General features: G+C 33.7%; 1 protein-coding gene across 2 annotated transcripts in view; it reads right to left on the bottom strand.

Moving 5' to 3' along the window:
• The window catches only part of LOC106050190 (uncharacterized), a 48,091-nt gene extending 29,412 nt beyond the window's left edge, over positions 1–18,679 (bottom strand). Inside the window, exons 1-19 of one of the 2 annotated variants that reach the window (XM_056037712.1) lie at positions 18,386–18,679; positions 17,579–17,683; positions 15,786–15,886; positions 15,591–15,656; positions 15,322–15,406; positions 14,301–14,465; positions 13,346–13,567; positions 12,325–12,433; positions 12,097–12,201; positions 11,851–11,988; positions 8,950–9,187; positions 7,342–7,444; positions 6,414–6,526; positions 6,086–6,232; positions 5,540–5,681; positions 5,318–5,427; positions 5,036–5,069; positions 4,556–4,649; positions 4,350–4,379 (exon numbers count right to left, since the gene is read on the bottom strand). In XM_056037712.1, coding sequence (XP_055893687.1) covers positions 4,350–4,379; positions 4,556–4,649; positions 5,036–5,069; positions 5,318–5,427; positions 5,540–5,681; positions 6,086–6,232; positions 6,414–6,526; positions 7,342–7,444; positions 8,950–9,187; positions 11,851–11,988; positions 12,097–12,201; positions 12,325–12,433; positions 13,346–13,567; positions 14,301–14,465; positions 15,322–15,406; positions 15,591–15,656; positions 15,786–15,886; positions 17,579–17,656 — 2,080 coding nt within the window. In that variant the 5' untranslated portion in view covers positions 17,657–17,683; positions 18,386–18,679. The remainder of the gene's footprint in view (positions 1–4,349; positions 4,380–4,555; positions 4,650–5,035; positions 5,070–5,317; positions 5,428–5,539; positions 5,682–6,085; positions 6,233–6,413; positions 6,527–7,341; positions 7,445–8,949; positions 9,188–11,850; positions 11,989–12,096; positions 12,202–12,324; positions 12,434–13,345; positions 13,568–14,300; positions 14,466–15,321; positions 15,407–15,590; positions 15,657–15,785; positions 15,887–17,578; positions 17,684–18,385) is intronic. The other variant, XM_056037713.1, reaches the window with a different exon arrangement.
• Positions 18,680–22,030: the final 3,351 nt, after the last annotated feature.

Consider the following 22,030-nt stretch of genomic DNA (forward strand, 5'->3'; position numbering starts at 1 on the left):
AAAAAAAAAAAACATTTTTGTTATCAATAACTGTAATGACTAATTTTGCGAGTGGAGATTGATACAATTCCTACACATTTCTCTGACCACTTCGGAAAAGTTTAAGGCTGAGCTCACCTGTGACTCCACCCAATGGCGTAGCAAGCAAAACACCCGTGACCCCGGGTTCAGGACTACGATAATGTCTCAACCCCGTAAACCAGAAGGTTAGGTGTGACAAAAATCAAATCGATTGATTCTGTATGTATCAAACATTTACAAAAAGTTATTTCATATGTGTAAGTAGACTATAATAGTGTCATGACTATAACAGTACAATGGTCCCTGTGGTTACTAAATAGTCATAGGCGTGGGCTAAATGAACCCCTTCGTACCGTGGTTGCTACAATACTGACACAACATCGAGGTAGTTCTAACATCGCTAGAGCATTGAGTACATGAGTTTTAAAGATTTAATCATTTTAGACACTTCCTGTACAAAACAATCGTTAAATCTATTTGGCATTGCACCTTCATAACCTTTACATAGGGTCAACTTGCTAATACAAACACTTAAGTACACAGTATTACAGGGTCAACTTGCTAATACAAACACTTAAGTACACAGAATAACATAGGGCCAACTTGCTAATACAAACACTTAAGTACACAGTATAACATAGGGCCAACTTGCTAATACAAACACTTAAGTACACAGTATAACATAGGGCCAACTTGCTAATACAAACACTTAAGTACACAGTATAACATAGGGCCAACTTTCTAATACAAACACTTAAGTACACAATATAACATAGGGCCAACTTGCTAATACAAACACTTAAGTACACAGTATAACATAGGGCCAACTTGGCATCAACTTGCTAATACAAACACTTAAGTACACAGTATAACATAGGGCCAACTTGCTAATACAAACACTTAAGTACACACTTGTTCAGCAGTATAAAAAACAAACAAAACAAAAAACAGAGAAAAGCCAGGTAAAACAAGAGGTCAAACAAGAGGTAAAACAAGAGGCATTGTTGTATTTTTGCCTCTGGTTTACTTTAACAAATATCGCAAGAAGCTAATATTGCTTTACTGATTTAAACATTGAGCACTTTAATTGGCTAGTCACGTTTTAATAAGTCATACATTAAAATGTATAATATACACATAGATCTAGTTGGAAGCGTATTATATCCTCCAGAAAAAGTCAAAAGGAACACACGGTGTCACAGAAACAATGTCCGTGTCACTGAACTACATGAGCGCCTTTCTTTCCCACTGTGATACACACCTGAGAGGAGTAATGGATGAGACGGACTACTCCCTGGAGGGAAAGGCTTACAAAGCATCTATCGAACAGTGTTTATTGATTTAATCTTCCTGCAGTCACTTTTTCTCACCTTCTTTCAAACACTTGTGGTCAACGGTGTCAATACATGGATGAAAGGGCGACACTTTGCTTCCAGAAGTTACATTTGCATTTTCTTTTAATTAAAAAATGTTTTGACATGTTAGTCAGTCTTAAAAGATGGGCAACTAACTCTCTATGGCTGTATATAAACATAGATGTGTAGACAAAATCTGGAAACGACGAATAATAATAATATTTATTTAGAAGAAACCTTTGATGACTTCTAGGGTATCGACCTGTTGACCTAAGATTATTTTCCTATTTTAATAGAATATGTTTATAGCTCTTCGCCTTTATTTAGTCCATAGGATGTTAGAGAACAAGGCGAAACATGGCTGTGGAAAAGGGAAACACAATGATATGTGCTCTCTTTCTGATGGTCTAGGACTTTCAAGGCTCGCTATCGGTTCATTTGTTATATAGGTTTCAGACGTTCCTTCAGAAAAGAAGACGATTGCGTATCGTGTGTCAATTTAGTCATACACAACAATCAGTGACTTAATCTCTGCTAAGTCGTTAGTTTTCCTGGCTGATTCAAGCAACCCATTCCATGGTAGACTAAACCTACAGCCGGACGTGAGCAGATGGTAGCGGGCAGAGTTCAGAGACAACATCTTCGTGACGACAGCCTGAAGAGCAAACCACACGACCAGAAAGCCACCTTTTTGTAAAGCCCCCTATTTCCAAAATAAAACCAATGATGTCACGCCCCCGTCACAGAGGGCCCGGGGAGAGAGTTGTGTAAATCTCTTTCAGTGTGCTAGTCCATGTTTCTCAGCTGCTAAATAGTTTCTCCTTGTGTCTGCGTGCAGATGTATTGTACAAAGTGCACCGATACCGCCCCTCGGGTCAAGATGTTTTGCTATAGGCCTAATGTGAGGAAGTGGCTTATGCAAACGTTTATAGTTTACCATCGAGCTTACAAATAGGAATACAGTAAAAGCTATGTACAATTTATAATTTTAAAAATGTCGTCGTCTAGCCTGTCGTGACATCACATAGTCTGGCCTGACGTGACATCACATAGTCTGGCCTGTCGTGACATCACATAGTCTGGCCTGTCGTGACATCGCATAGTCTGGCCTGTCGTGACATCGCATAGTCTGGTCTGTCGTGACATCACATAGTCTGGCCTGTCGTGACATCGCATCGTCTGGCCTGTCGTGACATCACATCGTCTGGCCTGTCGTGACATCGCATAGTCTGGCCTGTCGTGACATCGCATAGTCTGGCCTGTCGTGACATCGCATAGTCTGGTCTGTCGTGACATCACATAGTCTGGCCTGTCGTGACATCGCATCGTCTGGCCTGTCGTGACATCACATCGTCTGGCCTGTCGTGACATCGCATAGTCTGGCCTGTCGTGACATCGCATAGTCTGGCCTGTCGTGACATCGCATAGTCTGGCCTGTCGTGACATCACATAGTCTGGCCTGTCGTGACATCACATAGTCTGGCCTGTCGTCACATCACATAGTCTGGCCTGTCGTGACATCGCATAGTCTGGCCTGTCGTGACATCGCATAGTCTGGCCTGTCGTGACATCGCATAGTCTGGCCTGTCGTGACATCGCATAGTCTGGCCTGTCGTGACATCACATAGTCTGGCCTGTCGTGACATCGCATCGTCTGGCCTGTCGTGACATCACATAGTCTGGCCTGTCGTCACATCACATAGTCTGGCCTGTCGTGACATCACATAGTCTGGCCTGTCGTGACATCGCATAGTCTGGTGTCGTGACATCGCTTAGTCTGGCCTGTCGTGACATCACATAGTCTGGCATGTCGTGATATCTACTTCTTATTGATAAATGGTAAAATAAATATACGGGGCTTTATAACAGATCTATAAGTTGTTCTCCCTAGACTATTAAAGTTTTAATGTTGTTGTTTTTTTAAATCTACTCTTGAACGTTTTATTACATATTTCATTATGATACTTGTAAATATGTATGTTGGTGAAATAAGGTTTTAAGCTTTACTTGCATTCACTACAAACAAATTTTTAAACTTAGCATTTTAAGTTAGTGTTTAATTTTAGTCCAAGGTGAGTGAAAACCAAAGTGACTAACAAGCAGTTTGTAATCACTTTTTTTTAAAAAAAGCTGTTAGGGAGATGGTCTGTACATGTTGCCTTTAAGCACTCAGTAAAGAAATTTGCACCAGTCAGGGGTTGAACTCAAGCCCCCCTGATGGGTACCCAAGTGGGTTAAGCATCTTGGCCACACATCCAACACACATTATAGGAGATTTTCATAACAACCTTTTAAATGTCGAGGATAATAATTGAACATCACTGTTGCCAACTAACTAAAAAAATATTGAGCTCTAATTGTAACACTATCTTAGTGAGGGGGCAGTTGATCTTCATCCTATCCAGTATACTTTAACACTGCTCATCAGTTGTCACTTGTTTTGAAATAAGCTTGAATTCACAAAGTGAAAGTGTACTACATCCAACAAATTAAAATTATTTGTTTGCTATAAACAAAAGAGCTTAGACAATTTAGTTCTGCTGTGTTAACTTGAACACAAACATTTCTTTACCTTTAAAAACACCTAGCTTGACAACACTTCCTTGATTATGTACACCGGATACACCCAAAAGGCTGGCTATTTATAGCTTTTCCATCAAGTATGAAAATCTCCAATACATTTAGTCTATTCCTTACTTAGCCTTTGAAGAAAAACAACTTATTTGTAAACTGATCATAGCCCTTAAGATACCAACACCATCTAGATTCGTTAGCTCCTTGGGCTCTTTGGTATTATTAGTTTCACTCTGAACTATTTTAATGAAGCCAAGATTAATTTGTTTACTTTATGCAAACACAGGCAAGGTGAATTATATCAGCAAAACAATATACAAAGCATCAAAATTGAATCAAAGCAATGCTATCCACCACCGAACAATGCCACAATGTTATATGAATATGTTATCTACATACCTAGTATTGAATGTGAAGATTTCTTCTTATCTAAAATTGCAATTGAAAATGTCTGTTAACTAAGTGGAGAAATTGCACAATGTTCACTTGTCTTACATTGTGGTCAAAGATGTTACCTAACATGGTGTTTGAAGATGTTAACTTACCTAAAATTGTGTTTGTAGATGTTAACTAACCTAATATAGTGTTAGAAGATGTTAACTTACCTAACATAGTGGATGAAGAAACAAAAGACAGAAACTCTTTAGGAAGCTCAGTAGCAGAAGATACTGAACTTTTTCTCACATTCTTCCAGAATTTCTGAACATGAAATAAATAGAAATAAATTTAAAAGTATATCAACATTGTTATAAATTATGCACTTCTTGGATTTTTTTCATTCAAATTAAACATAAATAAAAATGAATGGGATGTGCTTCTGTGTGGCACTAAAAATGATGATTGGTGAAAAAATTAGTTTTAAAGTAAAATAAATAGAAATGGAATTGAATATTAGTATGAACAATCTGGACACACAAAAAAGGACACTATTAAGCAGTCAAGAATTATTTCATTAAGTTTTTAAATTTAAAAAAAATTGCATAACTAAATTTTGATATAATTCAAGAAGTTATGGGTTTCATAAGATAATAATATCACTAATTTATGTCTCTTTTCAATAGGCATACATTAACTAATCTACTGACCTGATCATAATCATACAGAAGTCTGGGATCAACACTGGGGAAAAAAAAGTGCATAACAAAATTAATGATAACATTTTTATTTAAGTTGTTTATTTTCTTAATTTAAATATCAGAGGACAAAGCAGTACACAATATTAGCAAACTTTTGATGAGTCAAGACATTTTAAACTACTGACCAAACAATTTTTTAATTATGATGAGAAGAAAAAAGTGTAATTGTTTTACAAAAAAAATGTCTTTTATTTATGATTGTAAGAGCCTTCAAAGTAAACATTGTATTACCCATCATCTCCTGGCAGTAGATGTTGAATGGTCATCATATTTTCCACATCTTTTTGATCTACCACAGTAGTGTCATGACTTGCAGCTTGGACTGCTCTGACATTTTGTTCCTAGATAGGAATAGAGAAAGAACTCTACTATGATGCTCCACCAGATTAGAAAAGAACAGGCAAAGTCAATTCACATTTTTCTTATTATGCAGGAATTTTTTAAAAATCTCACTTTCTGAGTTTTCAATTTTTCTTTGACTGAGCTTGGTGCAGTTTTTGGTCTTGCCTTGGATGAACTTTTCCCACTGGGCTGAGTGTGGACACCAATCCATTTTTTCAAATACGTGTGACTTCCAAATTTTGTTTTAGACCATCTAAATCAAAGACAGATTAACTATTAACAGAAAGTAGTCTTTATTTACTGTCCTAATAAAAATAAACAGACTACAATGTTAGTTCAATATTGATATTATTGACATCAAAGAATTAGAGAGTATCCCAAAGTATGGGGGAATTAACATGTCATAAATATTTCATACCAAAAAATATACAAAATTATAATATAGATTGTGATTATTCTTACAACTTTGTGGAAGTCTTCGAAGTTCAATTTTAGCATGAAGCAAAATAATTCTCAAAAGAGAAGATTTAATTTGTATTTATTGTATGCAATTTTGAAATGTTTTGAATTGTAATTTTTTACTTCCATAATTATTCATGCTTAAACTGAAACCTGTAAAGTTTCTTTTTTTCTATTGTAGATATGTTGGCTACTAACTTGTATCTGACAGAATCTGGTTCAATTCTCCCTCTCCAGTCAATACCACTCGCTGATTTGCACCGTAGTTTAGATTTTTGTAACTGTTGTGTTGTCAGTTCTTTATCTGTGGTGTAGGAAGCAGTCACAGGTCTTGACTTGATTGAGCTGTTGATTATATTTAACCAAAACTTAACAAAACTAAAGTAGAGAGATTGCATTTAAGCAAGACTACTTTTCAATATTAAAATGTATATGAATCATTAAATAAAATGTCACTAAGTTTTGAGGAAACAATTCTTGTGAATTGAATAATAATATTTCATAGCTTGACAAGAATAGTCCCTACCTTAAATCTGATGAGGATTGTACAAAATTGTGTGTATTAGTAATTTCATCTCTAGGTGTTGGAAGACCAGCAACTGATGGCTGTCTAAAGCCATGTTGAGGATGGGAAACAAGCTGAAAACATATATTAATATTAAAAATGCAGTGAAAACTTTGAAGTATTGGTTTTGCTTGATGTAACAAAGACCACTTCACAAATGAAAAGATAAGAGACAGGATTGATACAGCAATTGGACCCTATGATGACTTGCTAGCTACTCTATGGCCATATCACAAGATCCTAAATGCTCGCAAAAACTTTCCTTCAGGGAACAGTACCAGGAAAAAGAAGAAGAGTCAGACATAGAAAGAGATGGGAAGACAAAATAAAAAAACAGACAGCCCTGTCATTGAAGGAGTTTCTATCCAAGTCAAAAGACAGAGAGGAATGGAGAATGACGGTCAACAAATCTTGTGTGCTACCCCAACGTTCCAACAGACTAAGGGATAGGTGAAGGTGAACAAAGATATCTAGAATTTTTCTGATGAATCATAGAACCTCCTCAATTGTTATCCCTAACACTCAACAAATATTTAAAAATATACATACTTGGCATTCAACAATCATTTCATTTCATTAACAACAAGAAAAACTTCAAACTCGTACATAATTAGTATAAAAACTATGAGATGAAAATAATACTTAACTTTACATAATTTAATTACTTAATAATAAATCATTTCTAATGTTACTCATAAATTTTATTCATAATTGAATCATAGTAGGTCTATTATGGTTGATAAATTAATGGCCTCAAAATAATTATTAGCTTCCTCATGAAAGAAACATTTTAAAATGATAATTGAAATTGAGCCAAAAAAAAAGATTTATGCAATAAAATAATAAAAAAAAAACTTTTTACATTATCTATACATCTAACTGCTCTCACCTTTTCTTTAAAATATGTCATTTCCTCTGAGACAGAGTCAATGTTATTGACAACAGTATTTAGTTTAATTCCTATGTCTTTAGGTGGCACAGGGCTTGAGTTACTGGTGAAGCAATAAAGATATTTGATATACCAGTTTTGAACAAAATAAAAGTGAAAAGACAATGTAAGTAACAATTATTTTCGTAAATAAATGTAAATCTGAATGTGGATTAAAATTAATAAACCTAGCAATTTTGAAAAAAATGGTCTTAAATACTATGACTATTTGTGCTATGTAATTATCAGTATTCATCCTCTTGAGTTTTCTTGAGTAAAGAGTTATGTGTCTAAGTAACACAATAGCCTTCCTTTCTTTTTTTCTTTATCAAAATACAACAACACAATAACTTTTCCTTAAGCTACTTTCCCTTTCAGACATAGCAATCAATGGGGCAGATGATGTAAAGGTCATCTCTTTTGTGGCCTACAGATAGTGAGGGTGTCATGTGTCCTGCACAATGACCAATAGGTTAGTCATTTTCTTTAAGTAATCTTAATAAATGTAGAATTTCATTTGAATTCCGTTCTCCAGCCCCTCCTCCCTCTCAATACACAACCAACCTCCATGCAGTGCTATGTGTAAATCAAGCTGAAAAACTGTTAGCCAATAAGTAAAAATCAACCAAATTGTCTTTTTTAACAAACAAATGCTTTGATTTTTTTTTTATTGAAGTCTATCATTAATTCTTTAAAATAGTTGGTCTAGTTTTATTATTTAAAGAAACATCTTATGAAATTGGGAAACATAATCCTTGCAATATTATATCTATTCAGGTACTTGACATCAATAAGTGAAATTAAGGAAACACAAGAATATGAATTAGATTTCTATATTTTTATACATTCCAGTGACATTAATTTAATGTTTTTAGATGCTGTGAAAAAAACTTAAACCTGTATACAGTTCAATGGTAAAGAAAACTAAATAAAAATAACTGCAGTGTTGAACTAAATAAATACCAAACATTTATCATAACTATGTGAAAGGTAACTAATGCTAATTGTAACTAAGGTTTCCATACATTAGTTACAGAAAGGAATACCAATAATACAATATGCACCCACTGTTTGGGACCCCTTAACTCATGAAAACATTAAGAAACTGGAACAGACACAAAATAGAGCAGTGAGATTCATAACAAATGAATATTCACATTTGACTAGAGTAACACCTTTAGTAAAATCACTAGATTTAGAAAGCCTTCAGGATAGAGCACTCCAAAGTAAAGTAGCAATTATACATAAAACCCTGAACCATAATCTTCAAATACTAAAACAAAATCTAATAAAATACTAAGAAAGATACAAAGATAAAGGTGCATTCCTCGTTCCATAGGCTAGGACGAATTTGTACAAATGCTCCTTCTTCCCTAGAGCTATTAGAGCATGGAATAAGTTAAATTGCCTGAGCCAGCCAGGATAAACCAATGACTTAGCAGAATTTAAGTCATTGGTTAACATGCATGACTAGATGCATGACGCATAGGACACATAGGATGTAATCATTTTCTTTTTTAAAGTACCGGTAACATCTGTATTTTATAAGGTAACACCAAAATGATTTACATGTTACTTGGCAGTAAGTCAAGCTGATGTCCAAGTTTCAGAGGCTGCTTGGCAATGGGAGCTACCTCTTGTGCAGGTTTGGTATCAATTCGTTCTCCTCTGGCAGACCTCACTCTGCTGTGAGAAGACATTCTAGAGCTGTTTCTAGTGGTGGGACGCATGATGTCTGCTGTTTGGTAAAACTCTTCTAGTGTTTGACGAACCAGATAATTTTCTTCATCCTCATCTGAGCTCAACACTGGAATTAAAATGAAGATTTCACAAAACATAAAAATGAATAAAACGAATTTTTAGACTACTGAAGAAAAATGGAGAAAAAGGAAATTGAAATGAAAATCAAACTCTATAAAATTAAAGACAAGTTTCTAAATTATATTCTCTTCTGTAAGAACCCCTATGCAATTTTTGTCTCCAGATGCAATGTTATCATAATAGAGATGAACTTGACAACAAGAGTTCCTTATATAATACAGACGTTACTTCCAAAGTAATCTGGTATTTTAATGAGTAAATAAATAACTGCCAACATGGGTGTAGCCAGGGGGGGGTTCAAACCCTCCCCGAAATGAACTGGGGGGGGGGGGCAGAGTTAAGTGACTGATCTTTTGCTTTAATTTTGAATTTTGTTTCTTTTAGTTGAAATTTTAATACTAAACCATCACTTGCCCTAGCACAGCCATGGGGGTTTTGAGTTTTAAACCACCTACAAGGGGTTTTAAGTTTGAAAACCCCTATGAGGGGGTTTTGAGTTTGAAACCCCCTACCAGGGGGTTTTGAGTTTGAAACCCCCTACCAGGGGTTTTGAGTTTGAAACCCACTACCAAGAGGTTTTGAGTTTGAAATCCCATACCAGGGGGTTTTAAGTCTGAAACCCCCTACTAGGGGTTTTGAGTTTGAAACCCACTACTAAGAGGTTTTGAGTTTAAAACCCCGGTTTTGAGTTTAAAAGCCCCTACCAGGGGGTTTTGCATTTAAATCCCCCTCTCTATAAAACAAAAAAAATGCAAACGACAATCCCCAAATTCCAAGAGCACATTTAAGATTTTGATTGTAAACCCCTCTCCAAATTTACGATAAACCTCTCTTCAATATAAAAAAGCAAATTACACACTCAAAATTGTATGAGCGTAGCCAAAGGGGTTTTGAGCTTAAACCCCTCTTCAGCTAGGTTTGAAGCTAAAAATACTTCAATATAAAAAAAAGCAAATTACGCACTAAAATTCTTTGAGCGTAGGCAAGTCAAAGGGGGGGGGGAGTTTCAACCCCTCTCCTCCAGAAAGCTTTTTTTTAATTTTAAAACCCCTCAAGACAGTTTTGAGGTTTAAATCTCCCCAACACATGATTTTTTACGATAAAACTTCCCTTTTCGATATAACATCTAAAGTAAAATAGTCACCTAATTCCAAGATCGTAGTCAAGAGAAGTTACACATGTCTACCAGCGGCTGGGCTCCATTAATAAAGTGCAATGAAATTGAAAAGCACTAAATAAGGCTCTACAAAGATGGCTAAGATGGATTTTAGGAGTCAGTTATAGAGATCGGGTCTAAATCAAGGAAATCCTATGCCGAAAAAGGAGTCGACCCCTTAGTAAGGTTGTGACAGAGCAGCGCATGAGGTTTGCGGGACATGTCCTCCGACAAAATGAATTACGCATAATAAGAGTTGCGATGACATCCTAGTACAACTTGGCGCCACACTTTCATGGTGGTCCTCAGAGCAGGTGGAAAGAGGCTTCAGACATTACCAGTGACAGAATTTTGTGGAAACAGTTTGCCAGCAAATGCGCTGAATGGCAAGGGAGGGTCTAAGTCAGTAAGAATAGCACATTAGGTTTTTGAAAAATAAAATTTTAATAGCAAAATATTGCACTGTAGGTACCTCAGAATATGCATTTAGTTGGCTTTCAATATCAGAAATAGTGCTTGGCGGCGGGGCTCTGCCCCACACTGGGGGAACTCTCGGCACTCCCCCATACCCCTTGCTGACATGGGCGAGGAGTCTACAATTTTTTCACTAACTCCAGGAAGAACCTATTCTAGGGCACAATGAACATCTTCTAAAAGAATGAAGGGTCAGAATGTAATAGAGATTAATTATGTACACACACACACACACATCTATCCATACAAACATATATACATATATATAAATTTTTTTCGGTATAACATCTAAAGTAAAATAGTCACCTAATTCCCCCCCCCCCTCCGAAAAAAATCCTGGCTACGCCCATGACAGCCAATATGACACAATTGGCAATACAATACAAATGTTACACTGTACATCACCATACATCACCGCCCTACTAAACTCTACTGTCTCATCCTGGACCCATAAATTTCACTCGAGGACTCACTCTACCTGGACGGACTTCATGGTCGACTAATAGTCCCGGTCTCCTTGCTATCCTGTACTGAACTGCCAACTCTGTCTCTGGTTTATTAAGGTTTTTGATCGCATGACCATAACAGGGGTCATATTTGCATGTACTAGTACTGTCCCTTGTCCACTGACATAGTTGACTTCCATGCAGCATGTGAAATTGCTTGTGTTACATGTGTCAGTTGCTCACAAACAAAATTAACTCTATCACACCACCAATACAATTACAACAGTATGCTGACAGATTAAATTTCCTGATTTAGTAATCAAACCTTTTTCTTTTTAGGTAAACAAAAACCACCACAAATAATAATAGCCTCTTCTAAATACTTAGTTTTAATTGCTCCATCTAACTATTGTCACTGTAAACTTTAATACAAAAACAAGTAGGCCTACATTTACTGATGCAATAAAAACGCCAACTAAAAATCTTAGTTTCATCACACAGTTCATGATTATTTTATAATAAAAAAAACAACACATTTTACAAAGCCAATTAAAAAGAAATATATCAACTCACTATTCTCAGATGCATTAAGCTGTTTCACATGCTGATCCATCAGTTCTTTAGTGTAAGCTTCTGGGGACTCCCCATAACTATGGGCTGAATATCTCACATCCAGAGCTGTACCACTGCGACCCACAAAATTGAGTTTTCCTAAAAGTTTTACAGAATTTAAAAAAAAAGTTATAAATTTCAACATGATGTCTTCATCAGCTTAAGAGTTATGTAATAAGATAAATTAAACATTTACTGTCAACCAACCAACAATATCCTGTCCATAAGACCTGTTTTTCATAAAAGCTTGCCAAGATTGTAGATTATCAGGCTTGGATACTGAAGAAATGTGGGAGATAACAGATTTTGTTTCTGCAATACAAAAATAAAAGTTCATATTTTTAAATACAATGATTGGTAAATAGAATTATACTGAATCACTATTAACCCTGAGGCTACTGGTACTAGCAAATATTATAAACTAAACAAGCTTACTATTCATAGACTTATCCTCCAATGCTGATGCAATATGTGCATGAGGGTTGACCAATGCAGATAATGGATGAATCATGGTGGTCACTTTCTGGGCAAGAGGGTTGCCTGACTGTAATGAAATGAAGAACATTTTAAAAGGTGACCCGACAAAATAGCGCTGACTTATATATGATGTGTATAAAAGTACCAGATTATTAGTAATTTAATGTCCTGGGCATCATTTTTGTTGATGTCTCTACCTTTTTCAATATTAATAGATCTGAAAGTATGCCGTTTTTGCAGAGAATGACTCAGAATGAGAATACTTTAAATTTTATATCATGTTTAAGATGCATAACTTTCTAAAAATAGGATTTAGAAATGTGGTGACCCGTTCAAGCAGTGATGGAATTTCTACGTGACATTTCCTACAATTTAACTTTGTGAAAGTTTGTGTGTGTGTGTGTGTATAAGTCTGACAAGTATCTTTGCCTGTTTTAAAAGTACATTTTTGGAATGTAAATAAATGATATATTGTGAAATTATTCATATTAGCTTATTATAATTTTTGCTTACTGTTTGCATTATTATGTTTTAAGATATCTAAAGTGTTTCCTACAAAATGACTGAAAAATAATGATAACATTAAAACAAAAAAATATAGGCTCTATTTATATTTTATGATATCTAAAAGTATTTCTTTCAAAATGACTGAAATATATTTTTTCTGCACTATTTTGTTCGTGCTATTTGTCGGGGTACCTTTTTAAACATGACTAAAAGATCTAAAATCACAAGTAAGACTGTGTATGCATTGTTATACATTTTATACTTTATATTCTTGTATGGAAACAATATTTATAATTTTTTGCTTGGTTTTCAAAGCAGATATGGTTTTAAAAGATGATATATGTGCTATTTATAGAGTTTTAAACTCTACTCTCTTTACTGTGAGCTGTCTATATTTATTTAGTAACTTATTTTTTTAAAAATTGTTTGAATAAAAAAAAAAAACAATTTGCCAATAAGAAGAGACTTTGACCTTTTCATTTAAGTGTGAGATGGTAACACTGATGGCAGACTTTGGCCTTGCCACCTTTGGTTCAGAAGATGTGTAAGAAGAGTCATCCTTGAATGTAACTTGTGTCTCTTCCATGTTTTTGTTCACATCGCTTGGATGGGCATCATTGTTAAAAATATCCTGAACGGAGACAATGTTTACATCCTTCGGGCCCATGGTCGAGTTTTGTGGATCCAAGTTTTCCTGAAAGAATAATAATTTCATACGATGAAAATACATAAGTAGCTATATAAAGGCTTCTTTACTGCATGCATGCAGGACTATCCTCTTAATGGTCCTTGGTTTCAAACCCTGCTTGCTCCTTTCTCCCACAAGGTTTGGGCAAGGATGTAATAATCTTCAATCTGAAGAAACGTCAGAAACAAGCAAAAACAAATAAAACTATGTAGGCCAATATTCTGGAATATTTATTTTTTAACATTTTCAGTCATACTAATTTGGTTGTATTTAAACTATTATAAACTGGTTGATGATGAAGCAGCTCTATTTTGAATTATATTTAAGAATTTCTGTAGTTTTGACAATAAGTAGGCATTGCTTTGAGTAAGGTGAATAATTCTTGCTACTCTGTTTTATGGTTATGTTTTTAGTAGTTTCCCTTAGAGTATAAAACTTTATGCTTTATATATATATCTTGAGGACAAACTACTAATAGTACATGAAAAATAAAATAAGAAGTATAACAAGTGCACAACCAATAGTAAGGTAAGGTAACCTTTTCAGACCTTGCGATCTATGGGGGCAGATGATGTAAAGATAATCTGTTTCTATGAGAGTGTTATGTACACAGAGCGGGTCCTGATCATTCCATTTTTCACCTGGATACAAACTCTAGGCCACTTGGTTCAGAACCAAGTGCTTTACCACTCAGGCCTCACACCTTCTGCACACCATTAAATGATTTTAAATATAATACCTTTACAGTGTTGGTGTCTGCATTCTCCAAACTTAAATGTTCAGAGAAGTTTCTGTTACCAGCAAGTCTTTCCCTCGCAGACACAGTTCTCTTTTTACTTTTTGTTGACATTGACTTGTGCAGAATTTCTTTGGCTTGTTCCCTCATAAAATCTTTTCCAAATCGCTTTATTTGAAAGAATAAACAAATAAATGATTGTGTAAATAAAACAACATGTAAGATGTGTTTGAACCTGACAGAACAAAATGTAAATCAGGTTGCTGAATTAATAAACTACCTGGTACAGTTAAGATATCTAAGTCATTCTCTGAGATTTGTTATTTGGTCAGAATAATTATTTCTTTTATAAGTGCTATGCTATTGGACTCCAGTGCAATGTAGTTATTTGATACTTTTAGAAGAAAATAAAGCTTGTCAACGATTTAAAGAAAAAAACAGGAAGAAAGTGATTAAAATAGTTTACAATTCAAACTAATAACAAATGAACGAATAAATTATTTTAAATCAGCCCAAAAATACTATTTTAATTCATTCAATAAAGTATTAAAATTTCCAATTTGATAAAATGTAAATTGAGAATCATTAAGATGCCTGGAGCAAGCTGGTTGGTGGCTTTTGCCCCAGATAGGACCACAGGCAGAGATGAGAGGAGATAAAAAAAAATGCTCAGCTGTTAAGAAATATTAAGGACATTAAAGTGAACACAAAAGTATTTTTCTTTAAAATGAAGAGTTAGTAAAGTTTTGAAACATTCTAGCAAGTAATAATACTCATGGTAAAAAAGGAAAATCAAACAAAATAACATATATTTAGCAGATAACTTGTTTATCTTATCATATATATTACAGACATACTTCAAAAAGGAAGATAATTTCATGCGTAAATCTAGTCATGCATGTGAATCAATGACTTAAGCTCTGCCAAGTCATTGGTTTTTCCAGTCTGATTAAGGTAACCCATTTCATTTTACACTGAACAATAAATCTAAGCAAAATAATAAAGGTATCAAAATTAAACCTACTGGTCCACAATATAAAACATGTTTGTTAGCCTGGTACCAGGTATACACTTGTCGAAGTCCAGCTCTTTGCTCTCCAGTGCGTCTTCTGTTTGATTTTCATAAAAAGAAAAATGTATATAAATAAAATCCATTTCTTAAAAATATTAAACTAATAAGATAACCCATGTAAAACATGCTATAAAATGTTTTGTCTATCAGGAGAAAAAAAATTAAGAAATTATTTTTAAAATTTTATGGCTAAAAATTTTATGGTGTAGTAAAATACATACTGCTTGACTTCACATAACATTTTGATCAAAATATTGTAGAATTTTGTATCCCGTACAGCCTGGTCCCTGAAAGAAATTTCAAGAATCAGACAATTTAAATTATTTATGAAAAATATGATAAAGAAAGAGGTGACATTTTTGTAACATCTAAATTAAACACATCAATCTATAAACAAATTTAAAAAATGTATTTACAATAAATCTTTAGCCTTTCCAGTTATATGAGCAAATTTGAGATCACTATGATGTTTCTGTATAGCCCCAAACATGTATTTAAATTCAGGTATTATCATCAACTGTAACAAAAAATTAAACATTTAATTATTTTATTGCTAAACTTGAAGAGAAATGTTATGAAGACAGCATTATATGGATGAATATTCTTTATATCAGGCAATGGAGTTACATTTATATTGTCTTGGAGTTTCTGTAATTAGAGGTGAGTGGGTGTAGACAGTCAATTTGCTTTTTAGTTCAAATATTCTCTTAACTTAATATATATCTATATATTTAATTATCTTCTTCCCTCAAGAGTTTGGATGAGAAGAAGAAGTAAAGGAAAGATCACTCTCTTATTTCTGCATTTTCTTTTTGAGTTTTCAAAAGAATTTAATAATTTCCGGATATTTCCATGACTTTTTTGTATATTTTGTTATAAGTTATAAAATGGTTTAATTTAATAATTTACACCTAGAATTAGCGCAGGTTTTTTGAAAGTGCAGGGTACACTGCGGTTACATAGGGGCCTAAGGCCGGCCCTGCAAAATAACGGTGTATGCAACACTGTGGGTCGACTAGTTTATATAAAATTCAGATTTTATTTAGAATACAATTCCTTTCCTTGAACATATAAGTGATGAGACCTAACTATTATAAGTAATTTTTTAAAAATGTTTTAATGTTGCAGATGGAGAGAATAATTGAAACGCAAACCATGTATAGCTCTAAGAGTAGTTTTACAGAAGATAAAATAAACAAGGTTATAAGAACAGTTTAAGTGGAAGCATTAATGTTATTATTATTAAAATAACACTATTTGTTATCCTTTATTGTGTGAAGTCTTGATGAAGTATAGAATTTCTTTTTGTCTGTAATGGATATTACTTTTGAATTATTTAAAATTGATCTACTAAAAGTGTGTATGCAAACTGCATGTTTCAATTATCCTATTGAAAATGTAATGATACCATTATTCTCTATCTAATATTCTGGCAATTTTGTTTTTAAATAGTTACCAAACATGCCATAGGTCTGTGAACAAATCAACAGTGACCCAGAAGTCTGTTAAACATTAATCATGAATCTATTGTCAGGTGAACCATTTGTCCTATGAATTAATTGTCATGTATTAATTGTCCTTGGAACCATTTACAAATATAAAAACAAAACCAAATAAAATACTCAGAAAGATAGATACAAAGATAAAGGCACATTTTTTATTCCATACTCTAGGACCAATCCATACAAGTGCTCCTTCTTCTTCTGTTTGTCTGTTTTACTATTTCTGGACATTCCTTCAGAAATAGAGTTTACCTTTTAGCCTAAACCTCCTACAGGATGGCATGAGATGACATAAGGCAGAGTTTAGGATGGCATGAGATGACATAAGGCAGAGTTTGATCTCTGGATCACAGAAACAACAGTCCAAAGTGCATACCGCATGACCAGCCATCTCATTATAAGTCATCAATGCTTCTATTGCAGTGATTAAATATAGGCCCTATATGCATTCTTATGAACCTACATGACACAAATTGGGCAATAATAACACAAATCATATAAAAAGATATTCTAATTTATGTCTGACAATATTGCTATAATTTAGACTCTATGTCAGTCTGTAATATATATTCATGTTTGTCCTTATATTTTAGTAAATTTAAAAACACTCTACTTTTGCTGATCCCTTTACAAATGCTTATGAGATTACTCTCATAAAATGGATTTCTAAAAAATGAAATTATTATACGTGTAAGATGATTGATTACCTGTGATCTGCGCAAGTCATTAAGACCAGACTCTATTATTTCAAGTCCACCAATAGCTTGAAATCCCAAAGTAGTCATTTCTCTTGTTAAATACAAAATTACAACCTGGCAGTATATATAATTGTAAATAATGTGATAGGGCCTATACTTAAATTTATAATACTACTGAAAATGCATTAAATATATATAAAGTAAACTATATAGATCTAAGTAAACTAATATATTTCATTTCTAACATGTGACTAAAGAAGATGATAAAAAGGCTTTTATATATTGTAATATATGCATATAAAGTAGATGTAGAAATGCATGTTCTACATATCTATACCTGGATTTAGAGTGACTAGAGTCTCAATTTATTTATTTTGAAAGAATTGAAGTTAAACCAATTGATAATTAAATAAAAAATTAATAATAAATAAATTACTTTATATTTTTATCTACATAATCTAGTCTAACTAGTAGGTAGCCAACTTAGGCCAACTAGTTTAGGTTACTAGTTCTACGTACACTAGTGTCACTAGTCTAAGCTTTGGACTATAAATAATAACCGTATCATCACTAGTCTATTAAGTCTATATATCATATTCATAATGATAATCTATAAACTGTATAATAATATTATTAATTATTATACTATATTATACTTAATACTTTTTATAATTTTTATACTTATAGTGAATAGTGACTTCTAACACAGTACACTGACTTATGTTATATATAATATAGTATAATATAATTATAATAATAGTTTCAGTTGAGTGTAGTTGAGTATATAGATCTAGAAAAATAAAATTTATTACTCACACAACTCACTGACAGTGACAGTCACACTGTAATTTGTAATTAATAACTCAAAACTCAATTAACTGTACACTGTCACTCACTGTGTACAATATGAATATAACTATAGTAGGCCTACTATTTAACTATTACTATTTTAATAATACTACTAAATAGGTAGATCGATATCTACAACTGCTAGAGGATCTAGATCTAGGTCTATATAGAAATTATTAATTATTATAAATCTATAAATCTAGTAAATAGGCCTATATTGACATATTCTACGGCTACACTAGATATCGCGTTCTTGGCAACCACAACATTGTATAGAACTGACTTGCTTTTCCGGTTTCACTTTTTTTTTTACTCCAAGTTTGGAATCACTTTTTTATTATCATATATATATATATATATATATATATATATATATATATATATATATATATATATATATATATATATATATATATATATATATATTATATATATATAGTATATAGGTATATTGCATTTAATTACATAGAGAAGATCTAGAGTCTGGATCTAGCTCTATATTGGTTATTGTTTTGAAAAAAAAGATGGGCTAAAGAATTAATAATTGTAGGCCTACTTAAATTGACTTAGATCTAGTTTTAGAATCTTTTTGGTATGGGACAGTATGAGTACAATATATACATGTATATACAGATCTATATACACTAAATATGGCTTGGACCAGTGATTCCCAAAGTGGTCTAACTATATAAACCCCCAGGGGTCTACATGACGACTTCCAAGGGGTCTACAAGATGTAAATCAGGGTCTACGATAGTGAATCTCATTAAAGCAGGTCGAAACTTAAAAGAGTTCATTTCCCATTAATGGAATTAACTCAAATTATATATACACACACACTTAATTATCTTATATTATATAATACCGACGTTACTTATTCAAATAAGAAGATGATTAGGCTACGGCATACGCGTCATGCATTTAGTCATGCTAATAAGTCACTAGTTTTCCTGGCTGACTCAGGCAATAATTTGTGCATTAAGCTAATCATTTGAGTTTTAACCCTGACGTTATTCGAATGATTGTTTTTTTTTTAAATCATCTTATTTAAATAGCTAAATTGTGTCTACATAAAAATAGTTATATGTTATATAGGTCTATATCCTATAACCGAATAAAGCATGGGTGTAGCCAGGTTTATTTCGAGGGGGGGGGGGGCGTTTTTTTTCTCTCCCCCTTTCCCTCACCATAAATATATTTATTATCCTTAAGGAAATCTGTCCAACAATTTGTGCATTCTTTACATTATCTTCATCGACTCAATTAAACTACAAGTGCATAGAGATTTTTTAATCATGATCGACATCTAATTATTTTAGGTAAATCAATCAAGCAGATTCGCATACGAAAATCGATTTATTTAAGAAATTGAATTATTCTGTTTTATTTCTATGACATATAGGCCTACTTTGTATGTCAAAGAACGCCGAAATAAGTAAGCGTAATTTGACCAAATTTTGGACGACTAGTCTTCTTTGGGTACAGCTATGAAAATAATTAAAAACCTTTATAATGATGGTTTCACCTGCCAAGTAGCCCACTGTGGCAAGCTGTACCGTCAGAGGAATTTCCATTCAAAGCAGAAGTCAAACAGTGATGTCTTCTTTCACCATTCCTATTCCTTCTAGTATTGGATTGGGTCACAAAAGAAGCCTAGGCTATTCTAATTCAGGGAAAGGAATCCAATGGACTCTCACACAAAAGCTGAAAGATCTGGAATTTGCTGATGACATAATAATCACACAGACTACAGGATATGCAAGAAAAGGTCACAGCTTTAAGTGAAGTAGGAAAAAGAGAAGGCCTCAAAATCAACAACCAAAAATCAAAAGTACTCAAAGTAAACAACAAACAAATTGGAGACATAGAACTGGATTCCCAGACCATAGTCACAAGTAGATAATTTAATATAGGCTACCTTGAAAGTGTAGTCAGTGTCTCAGGTGGAACGGATGAAGACATTAAACGCGTATAAATCTAGCGCGTCAGATACAGCTAAAACCAACATGGAAATCCCCTCACATCTTAAACAAGACTAAAATAAGAATCTTTAACTCCAATGTCAAGGCGGTCCTACTGTATGGTTCTGAAACATGGAGAACAGCTGAAGCAACAACAAAAAAAAGTGCAGACCTTCATCAATAGATGGCTGAGAAATATCCTAAAAATACACTGGTACGACAAAGTAGAAAAAATTAAACTGTGGGAGATGAGTGGCAGAAAAATATAGAGGTGCTGATCTTAGAGAGGAAGTGGAGATGGATTGGTCACACCTTTAAAAAAAGATACCAACAACAGAGCTAGGCAGGCCTTAGAGTTGAACCTCCATGGAACAAGACGCAGAGGAAGACCAAAAAGAACATGTCGACGCATTATACTAGAAGAAGCCGAGAGGACCTAAAAGAGCTGGGAAATCATAAAAAAACTAGCAAGAGACCGTGGAGAGTGGCGTGTTTTTACGGAGGCCCTATGTTCCATGAGGAACTCAAAGGTAAGATGATGATGATGAAAATGTCTAGCGGTTTTATGGCCTCGTCCGTAGCTTCTTTTGTAACCTGTATTAAGCGAGAATCGACTACAAGGTGGCCACACTTTGTCATCAGTGTATCTATAACAAAGAAATGCCCTTGTACCTTAACAAGCTGATAACTCCATATGTCCCTCAGAGAGCCCTGCGCTCAATGGGCTAAACGCTTCTAGTGGTGCCACGTTTCTCCCTCAAAAACTACGGGCTGCGGATCAAAGGTTTGGAACTCACTCTATCATTGATCTCATACAGACAACATGCTACACTACATTCAAGAAGAACATTAAACCTATCTGTTTAAAACTTTTTTAGATTAGTTTGTCATTTTAGCTCTCGTGTTTATATTTGTAATGTAATCGCAGCGCCTTGAGCTTACATTTTGTTTGTTAACAGCGCTTTGTAAAAAAATATTAATTATTAGTTTATTAATTATTTTTTTTTAAAGTTAATTCTTGTGTTGTCAGGTAAAAGAAATATTATGCAAAATTTCAGCTAGTTAATTTGGATGAGACATGTAATAAAATTTGTAATACATCTAGACAGCAACACAAAATCTGTACGATTAGAAATATTGTTTTTGTTTTGCACAATTTCATGCTTTTAGCTTTCTCAATGTGCTATTCCTTATCTGAACCAGTTGGGAAGGAGGGGAGGGGGAAGGGGGTATCTGTGTGAACGTTACTGTGATCCATTTTGAAATGCATTTATTAAAAAAATGAATGAGATGAATACGAACTCGACGGCTCAAGCCTGAAGCTAACATTCTAACCAATGAGCCAGAGCAATGTTTATAAAATTGTTATTTTCAAACATAAAAGCTTTCTCTCTACAGAGTATAAAGGGGACTAATTCAACTTATATCACTACATTAGTCAAGTACAATTTCTATCCCTGGTTTCATACCATACAAAAAAAGATAGTTTCCAATAGTTAATTAAACTAATTGGTTATTTTGTTTTTATTGATTTTTGTGTTGTCAGGTAAAAGAAAATACTGCAAAATTTAATCTTAATCCGAGATAGGGTGTGGGAGAACTAACGTAAACAAACTTTTTGCTAGACAGACATAGTGAGTTGATGTAAGCT

The sequence above is a fragment of the Biomphalaria glabrata genome, chromosome 8 (genome assembly GCF_947242115.1).
Source record: "Biomphalaria glabrata chromosome 8, xgBioGlab47.1, whole genome shotgun sequence".
NCBI lineage: Eukaryota > Metazoa > Mollusca > Gastropoda > Planorbidae > Biomphalaria > Biomphalaria glabrata.